Here is a 9,680-nt window from a genome sequence, read left to right as displayed (position 1 = left end):
GATGAATTTATGTTATGTTTCAGGTGTTTGTCCAGACCAGTATTATGGTGTAGACTGTAAGAATCAGTGTGACGTCAACTGTAAAGAAAGATTATGTAATTCAACATCTGGTATTTGTAATGGTGGATGTATTGATGGTTATTGGGGTAACTCATGTCAACAACAATGTTCTAATAACTGTAGCAATGGAGGATGTGGACAGGGGGATGGTTTTTGTAATAATGGTTGTAAAGTAGGATGGTATGGAGATAAATGTGATAAATCATGTAGTCAACAGTGTTCTGGTGGTTGTAGTAAAACAGGTGTTTGTAATGATTGTATTGGTGGTAGATATGGTGCCAACTGTGATCTTGACTGTAGTAGTGGATGTCAGAATAACATCTGTACTAACAACAATGGTCATTGTACGTGTAAAACTTACTTTGCTGGTAATAAATGCGATGCATGTATACAAGGTAGATATGGCTCGGGATGTGGTCTTAACTGTAGTAGTGGGTGTCAGAACAACATCTGTACTAGATACAATGGTTATTGTACGTGTAAAACTAACTTTTCTGGTAATAAATGCGAATCATGTATACAAGGTAGATATGGTACCAACTGTCAAGATATCTGTAGTAGTGGGTGTCAGAACAACATCTGCAATAAAGATAATGGATATTGTACCTGTGAATCTGAATTTTCTGGTAACATATGCGATTTATGTATACAAGGTAGATATGGTACCAACTGTCAAGAGATCTGTAGTAGTGGGTGTCAGGACAACATCTGTACTAGATACAATGGTTATTGTACGTGTAAAACTAACTTTTCTGGTAATAAATGCGAATCATGTATACAAGGTAGATATGGTACCAACTGTCAAGATATCTGTAGTAGTGGGTGTCAGAACAACATCTGCAATAAAGATAATGGATATTGTACCTGTGAATCTGAATTTTCTGGTAACATATGCGATTTATGTATACAAGGTAGATATGGTACCAACTGTCAAGAGATCTGTAGTAGTGGGTGTCAGGACAACATCTGTACTAGAGACAATGGTTATTGTACGTGTAAAACTAACTTTTCTGGTAATAAATGCGAATCATGTATACAAGGTAGATATGGTACCAACTGTCAAGATATCTGTAGTAGTGGGTGTCAGAACAACATCTGTACTAGATACAATGGTTATTGTACGTGTAAAACTAACTTTTCTGGTAATAAATGCGAATCATGTATACAAGGTAGATATGGTACCAACTGTCAAGATATCTGTAGTAGTGGGTGTCAGAACAACATCTGCAATAAAGATAATGGATATTGTACCTGTGAATCTGAATTTTCTGGTAACATATGCGATTTATGTATACAAGGTAGATATGGTACCAACTGTCAAGAGATCTGTAGTAGTGGGTGTCAGGACAACATCTGTACTAGAGACAATGGTTATTGTACGTGTAAAACTAACTTTTCTGGTAATAAATGCGATTTATGTATACAAGGTAGATATGGTACCAACTGTCAAGATATCTGTAGTAGTGGGTGTCAGAACAACATCTGTACTAGATACAATGGTTATTGTACGTGTAAAACTAACTTTTCTGGTAATAAATGCGAATCATGTATACAAGGTAGATATGGTACCAACTGTCAAGATATCTGTAGTAGTGGGTGTCAGAACAACATCTGCAATAAAGATAATGGATATTGTACCTGTGAATCTGAATTTTCTGGTAACATATGCGATTTATGTATACAAGGTAGATATGGTACCAACTGTCAAGAGATCTGTAGTAGTGGGTGTCAGGACAACATCTGTACTAGAGACAATGGTTATTGTACGTGTAAAACTAACTTTTCTGGTAATAAATGCGAATCATGTATACAAGGTAGATATGGTACCAACTGTCAAGATATCTGTAGTAGTGGGTGTCAGGACAACATCTGTACTAGAGACAATGGTTATTGTACGTGTAAAACTAACTTTTCTGGTAATAAATGCGAATCATGTATACAAGGTAGATATGGTACCAACTGTCAAGATATCTGTAGTAGTGGGTGTCAGGACAACATCTGTACTAGAGACGATGGTTATTGTACGTGTAAAACTAACTTTTCTGGTAATAAATGCGAATCATGTATACAAGGTAGATATGGTACCAACTGTCAAGATATCTGTAGTAGTGGGTGTCAGGACAACATCTGTACTAGAGACAATGGTTATTGTTTTTGTAAAACTAACTTTTCTGGTAATAAATGCGAATCATGTATACAAGGTAGATATGGTACCAACTGTCAAGATATCTGTAGTAGTGGGTGTCAGAACAACATCTGCAATAAAGATAATGGATATTGTACCTGTGAATCTGAATTTTCTGGTAATAAATGCGAATCATGTATACAAGGTAGATATGGTACCAACTGTCAAGATATCTGTAGTAGTGGGTGTCAGGACAACATCTGTACTAGAGACAATGGTTATTGTACGTGTAAAACTAACTTTTTGGGTAATAAATGCGATGCATGTATACAAGGCAGATATGACACGGACTGTGGTCTTTACTGTAGTAGTGGATGTCAGAACAACATCTGTATTAAAGACAATGGTCATTGTACGTGTAAAACTAACTTTTTTGGAAATAAATGTGATTCGTGTACACAAGGTAGATATGGCACGGGATGTGGTCTTTACTGTAGTAGTGGATGTCAGAACAACATCTGTATTAAAGACAATGGTCATTGTACGTGTAAAACTAACTTTTTTGGAAATAAATGTGATTCGTGTACACAAGGTAGACATGGTACTAACTGTCAGTCAACATGTATAGTTACTAACTGTATGGGTAACTGTGACAGGACTACAGGACAATGTTCTAGCTGTATACAAGGTTACCATGGTACTAACTGTAAAACTAGATGTTCTAGTAACTGTACTGAAGAATGTAATAAATCAACAGGTAGATGTATAGAATGTATATCAGGAATATTTGGTGATGATTGTAATAAACCATGTCCTGTTAACTGTAGTGAAACTTGTACCAGGGACGAGGGTAAATGTGGTGGCTGTAAACCTATTACAGTTGGTCTATATTGTAATTCTACATGTGGTGCTGAATGTCTACCAATTACAGACGGGACTCGAGAAACATGTAATAGAGATGGTAGATGTACTGAATGTATTGTGGGAAGATATGGCGATGGCTGTGATTGGAATTGTAGTACAACATGTGATGGCAACTGTAGTAGGAGTAAAGGTAGATGTACTGAATGTATTGTAGGAAGATATGGTGATAGATGTGCTAAGAACTGTAGTAAAACATGTGATGGTAGATGTGATAGAACTAATGGTAAATGTAGTTTATGTATTAAAGGGTACAGAGGAGATACCTGTGATAAAGATTGTAAAGATAACTGTACTATTTGTAATCAAGATGATAACAACAACTGTTCTCAATGTATATATGGAAAATATTATGGAACAGCATGTAATTACACGTGTAGTTTGAACTGTAAACACGGTTCCTGTTATCAAGAAAACGGAGACTGTTCCGGTGGCTGTGTGGAGGGTAAAATGGGAATGGACTGCTCCAAAAGTAAGATATGTATACCTCCAATTAGTATTTACTCTTTCATAAATATAACCAAGATACGCGGGGTTTAATTCGAAAAATAATTGTGCAACCGATACTGTTTTCAAGATGTCTATTTGGGCTATTTAGAAAGTAAACGTAATATATAGTTCCATAAACGTCAAAGTGGCTGGGGGTGGGGTGGGGGTGGGGTGGAGGGGACGGGGATTTAGACAATATCCACTTCTACATTTCATTTTACAGTATGTTTAAAACACATGTAAAGCTTGGGGGCTCTTGATTCGAGTTTGTCTAGTACCTGAAACTATTCTTTAAAGTAAGCAGATGTATTATGACATCCCTTTAAAAAGGGATGAGTAGTCAAGTACAATTATTTCTACACAAAGTCCCATTATTTGAGGTGTCAGTGCTCATAGGAAATATAGCTACTAATGTGGAGGTATTGTGGTTTTATAATTTAAGATAAAGATACAGCTGATGAAGAAGTTAGTCCAGTTGTAGGTGGTGTTATTGGTGCTATATTTGGTATAGTTGTTACATTAGTAATATGTATTACAGTATATTGCTATATAGTTAAAAGGTAAGATATAAAATTATATAAATGTGTATTCATCTTACACTTTGATATAAGTCTGAATCAGAAGGTAAGACATATTTTAACGTTTCGATTTAATAATACCTCAGTGTAAGTAAGTGCATTAAGGCCCGGTCCCAGTGGCCCAGAGGATGCAGACAGGATTCAGTGGACGCTTAACGGATGATAACGGATAGGAACGTTTAAAGCTCGTATATGTCGCGCATTTATATCGTACACGGCAGAAAGTTCAACCGTTATAACTTTTTGCGCGGATGAAATCAAAGTGAACGGATGCTCGATGGATAGAGGGTATGAAACACGTATGCAATGAGTACACAACGGATGCATGGCGTTTTCAAACGGAGGACACGTTTTTTCCCCGTTTTACATCCTCTTTGCATCCGTAAGTGCAGCGGGACCGGGCCTTAACCCTTGTACCGTCCACATTTCTAGACAAAAAGTTATACACAAATATCATTGTGACAATGACACGGACGGCATAGATACTGTTGGCAATCTAGTGAATTAATTATAAATGATGATAATATCGATGATATCGGTTTATTTTGATTTTCAGAAATCAGTCGTCTAAACAAACCAGTGAATCACGTGGTTATAGATATAATAATCAGTCTACTATAAATACATCAACAACAGGAGGAGAAAACTCTACATCTGATGATATTACTTATGATACTCTACAACAAGTTTCAATTCAACAAGATGAAGCAGCAAATCAATATCAAACATTAAATCCAGATCCTGCATATGTAAACCTTGGTTTACAATAAAGCAAAAGTGTAATATATAGTGTAGAAGGGCGGATTTGGATTTGTTTGATCACATGCAGAACATGGTTGTTAAAAATATCAGGCATATGTAATGGTCATAGATTTAGTTGTAATTTAGTTCAGATGATTTCCTATCCTAATTAAATAGAATAAAAGACTTATATAGCTGTAAATATTATCGCAACAATGATGTTAATTATTATTCATATTAGTTCAAATGAGGTGCATGGCTCTTGAAAAAGGGCAAATTTACACATTTTCATACATTTGACCTAAAGTGCTCTATGGATCTCAATCAAACTTAGTAATTGATTGGTCAGTTATTATTTAACTATAGTTCATCGGAAGAAGTTGGATAACGGGTGCCTTGACAAGATAAATTTAAACGTTTTCTGTGTCATTTGGTAGATACAAACCAAATTTGGCAGTTATGTTGATTTGGTTTATAATTAATGGTTTTCTACGTTCCCTGCCAACGGTCTTGTTTAGGCACCTTGGAGGAATATAGTTAGACACTGTGTTATTTGTACTTACTCAACACCATATATGAATGTTGACTTTTGGGTTCTTACAAATAGAGAATTATTAAATATTGAAATATTGATGGGCGAGAAAGCCCAGAAGTTTTCTTATTTGTTCCTGAATTTCATTTCATTGGTCTTCTTGTGTTCAAAGGAGCAGATACTGGACTCAAACAAGTAAGCAGAGATGTTCAGCAAAATATTAAACCAAAACTTACAACTAAGTTATAGACGCTATCTCTATAATATTCATGCATTATTGTAAAACAAAATATGAATTCTGACGATGAATTAGTATTAATAAGAACCATAGATATGATCCTAGAACAGAGAAATTTCACAATAAAAACAAATAGATTTTTCTGAAATGGCAATTCTTAAATGAATTTCATGGGCGTCGTCATTTTTGTTTTGGGGCTAGTTACCTCCCTTAAAGAGTACATGATGATGTAAAATACCGGATAATCTAGCCAATGATCTAGTTGTTCTCAAATGTTGAAAACCCATCTTGTTTTGTCTCAATGATAAGAGACCCAGGCCATGTTCTTAGACATTCTACTTGCACAACTTCATGATAAGAACTATGTTTCAGATTAATTTTACGGAGTTTTTAGAACATCCTTACAAAGTGCAGATTCGCTTTTGTTTGTCTGTGCTTTAACTTATAAACGTATAGCAATTATTCTAACGTAGCTGATCGTCATTTGAGAGGTCCGTTATTTCTTGCAGACTATACGATTGTGAATGTTGAATGTCAGTCCGAACATGTTCAATTCAGATCAGTATTTACTCATGTGTGATGAAATGACGGACCTCTATTTAATCTTACTAAATCCAAACTGGTAGATTATCTTTCGTTGAGATTTTAATTTTATTCTCTTAATATTATGTAAGATATTAAATGTGTGCACATTTTAGCGAGGATTACGAACGTGATTGAAAAATACAAATTAATGACGATCAATGGGTTTAAAGATATATATATATATATATTCTGTACTAATATAAACAGTTCATTGATACCTGTTATTGCGACCACCAAATGTATAGATTATAGATTATAAATAGACCATTGAATGTCATTATATATACACGGGGCAATTTTCAAATATTTACACAAACTTTCTCAATAAAACGGTATTGTGTCAGACTGTATCTATATAGTCTGCTTTATGTTAAATATCTTATTGCTATTGATGTCGAAATAATATACCTACCTGCACTGGTGGTACTCCTAGACATATATTACTTATTTTTTTAACAACAAACACTTCTTGATAAAGTATTAATAACCGTGCCGGTTATGGCATTCTTCTGCAACAATTTATATACATAGAATATTTTTAAAAGAAACTTAAATAATTTGGAATATATCAGATACTACTTAAGAGAATGTAAGAGCTAAATCTGTCTATTGTAGGTATTTCAATTGACCTCAGATGTTATATGAATCATTAATTAGACATGTATTCACATGCCAAGCCCATAATCAACTCCCAAGAACATTGGATGGCCTTGGTTTTTAATGAATTGGTAGACAGTTAATAATTTAATTTAACAATGGATAATATCACCATAACAATGGTAGTAATAAAAATCGAGACTACGCTATTTTTAGCAAAACTTCCAATATTGATTATTTAGCTCAGAAATTTTATATATATTCCTTTTTTCATTATCCATTTTTAAACTTATATAGCGAAAATCATACTCCTCGCAGTGTTTCGTTTGATTAGACCTAAATCCACTTAACAATGCTGTAAAGGAAGCAAATATCTGTTCTAAATTATGACTGGTCAATAGTCCGATTAACAACCAATAGCTAACTGCGTAACAATAGCATTAAACAGAGCTCCAAATTGGACCAAATATGTTTACATAACGTTACGTCATGATTCACGATTTTAGTATGCCCAATTAACCAGTACATAGCAGAATACTGCAGAAAAACTAATTGCGTGACAAACGAGGCTATCAAAACGAATTCAATGTAAACAATACTGTTTGGAGACGAACAATGGTTTCACCGTTTTAAATATCTTAAATCACTGTCCAAAGTTTTAGGCAAGACCCCAGATTAAACGAAGGGCTGTCGTGTTGCTGTACTTTAGATAGATTTGATTGAACGGGAAGAATAGACACACTCCCTCAAAAGCTCAAGATTCAGAAGCCAACCCAGCAATGGCCAGAGAGGGTTTTCTCGAGCCATTGATTCAGGAATATGAGCGAGAATTGTCAGTTCTTTATCTAAATCTTACATAATGCACCTTTAACAGTTCTAATAGTAACAATGGGCTTCAAACTAAATTTTCGGGACAATTACTGTTCTCTCAAAACATTAATCGTATGTGTGCTATTAAAAGGTGAAATGAAATGAAATGAAATGAAATGGGGTTTAACGTCCAACTGGGTTAATGAAGACTGGCATGCCCCATAAAGTGTGCTATGAGGGAAATTTAGAACTGACAGTGGCATTACGGCCACGGGAATTCTGTACACGGGACCTCGGTTTTTCGTCCCATTCCAACAGCCAAACAGCTTTACTTGTCAGGCCCTCCTTCATTCACCACTTACGAGGGGAAACCACTCCGAAAAATCCCGATGAACTTTCTCGGCCAACACCGGAAACCAACCCGCTACCCCCAGGCTAGCGATCCAGCGTCTCAGTAACTAGCGAAGTATGAAATAACGTTATTTAAAATACAGATGTGACGTCACCCTTTGATGTTGGCGTACCATTATTTCAAATAATCGTACGGGCAACTTGCCAATAGTACTTTATTCATACCAGTGAGATATTGGACTAGTGTGACGTAAAAGCTCGTGCGGAGTGTCAGTATTTTAAGATGTTTAATGGTCTCGAGCTTACGACATTGCGTAATATATTGTAAAAACATTCGGGCCTACGGCCCTCATGTTGTTACAATATATTACTTAATGTCTCGCTCTCGACCATTAAACAATACTTAATGCCATCGATATGTATATATTATAATCCTTTATTGTTAAAATGTCAGCCGTGTCCTTAATTAAGCTTTCATATTACATATGAAAGCTTATTGTTTCTGTTAAGATTATTATTGTTATTTTTTTTTTGTGTTTTGTCCACAAATCGGATTTCTCAGAATCTAACCATGGGATCGTTCTGAAACTTTTACCTATCCCCCCAAAAATGGGTGGTGGCTGTTGATTAAATATATTTTCAAAACGTTTTACGAATCCGAAATCACCGAATTTTACGAAGGAATGCATTTGACCTACAATGCTGTAACTTTGTGTCTATTTGACCTATTTTACTAATTCTTTTTTCTTTGAGTATCTTGAAACATTTACTTCAAATCTGCAATTTCGGATTTTGGCATTTCGAAAATTCGTCGCTGTCATTTCGAACCGGAAGTTATTAAAAATTTGACAACTTCTTTAATAGTTGTGCGATTTTCGTGAAATTTAGAATGTAAGTAGATCTTGCCAATGCGACTTCAATGATGTCCTTGGAAATTTTCTAAATTATCTCCCCTTGGTGAAATTAAGGATCAAAGTTTTCAAAAAAATCGTCGAAATATAGGTCAGAATGACCTAAAAAAAAAATTCGATACTAGACAAGTAATTACTGATTCGTACACAAAATATGGAGTTTGTCGATCAAACCGGAAGTGCCACCATCTTTAAACGTGAAAAATCAAAAAGGCTTTTTTGCTATTTTACTTACAGACTCGGGCGTCATATTTTCGGAATCCTGGAAGGAATGCCTAAAAATCTATCGGATCAGAATTTTGATTTCGGTCACGTGATGGTCACCATTTTGAATTGAAAATGAAAAATAGAAGCAATTTGAAGGGCCGGGACTTTGGAACACAAGAACTCTCCTTCTAATTAAGCTAGAATGTTCAAACTTGGTGTAGGCGTTCACTAGGTCAATGTCATGATTGAGTTCAAAGATGAGCATTTTTTGCCTAGGGTAAGCAGAGATAAGCAAGCTGATTTGTTGATTCTTTAGGGCACGATGACATTGGTTATAATGAATGGAGGGCGATGAAACTCTTGTCAATCGAGAGGCTAATAGCTGGCCTGTTGTGTGAAATCATTGTATCATTTTTTGAAAATGTCCGGGGTAGCCGAAAAAAGGAGATCGAAATCCAAAAAGTCGTATTTTTACGATTTGGGGCATTTTTAGAGGTCGTGTAAAGTAAAATAAAGCATGCATATACATATATTA

At 35.2% G+C, this 9,680-nt stretch overlaps 1 protein-coding gene and 1 long non-coding RNA gene across 2 annotated transcripts; both read left to right on the top strand.

The window, feature by feature from the left end:
• Positions 1 to 221: 221 nt before the first annotated feature.
• On the top strand, positions 222 to 2,954 carry LOC130012411 (multiple epidermal growth factor-like domains protein 10). The gene is made up of 4 exons (XM_056100278.1): positions 222 to 232; positions 718 to 842; positions 1,155 to 1,229; positions 2,947 to 2,954. The coding sequence occupies exons 1-4, from the start codon at positions 222 to 224 to the stop codon at positions 2,952 to 2,954; spliced, it is 219 nt and encodes a 72-aa protein (XP_055956253.1).
• A 422-nt stretch (positions 2,955 to 3,376) lies between these two features.
• Positions 3,377 to 4,916, top strand: LOC126817757 (uncharacterized). Its single transcript, XR_007679121.2, has 3 exons — positions 3,377 to 3,578; positions 4,038 to 4,155; positions 4,730 to 4,916. It is a non-coding gene; the product is annotated as an uncharacterized LOC126817757 (long non-coding RNA).
• The last annotated feature ends 4,764 nt before the right edge of the window (positions 4,917 to 9,680 follow it).

This window comes from Patella vulgata, chromosome 4, assembly GCF_932274485.2.
Source record: "Patella vulgata chromosome 4, xgPatVulg1.2, whole genome shotgun sequence".
In the NCBI taxonomy this organism is placed as follows: domain Eukaryota; kingdom Metazoa; phylum Mollusca; class Gastropoda; family Patellidae; genus Patella; species Patella vulgata.
Note: the sequence above shows the minus strand (reverse complement) of the source record. Positions and strands in the feature narration are given on the sequence as shown.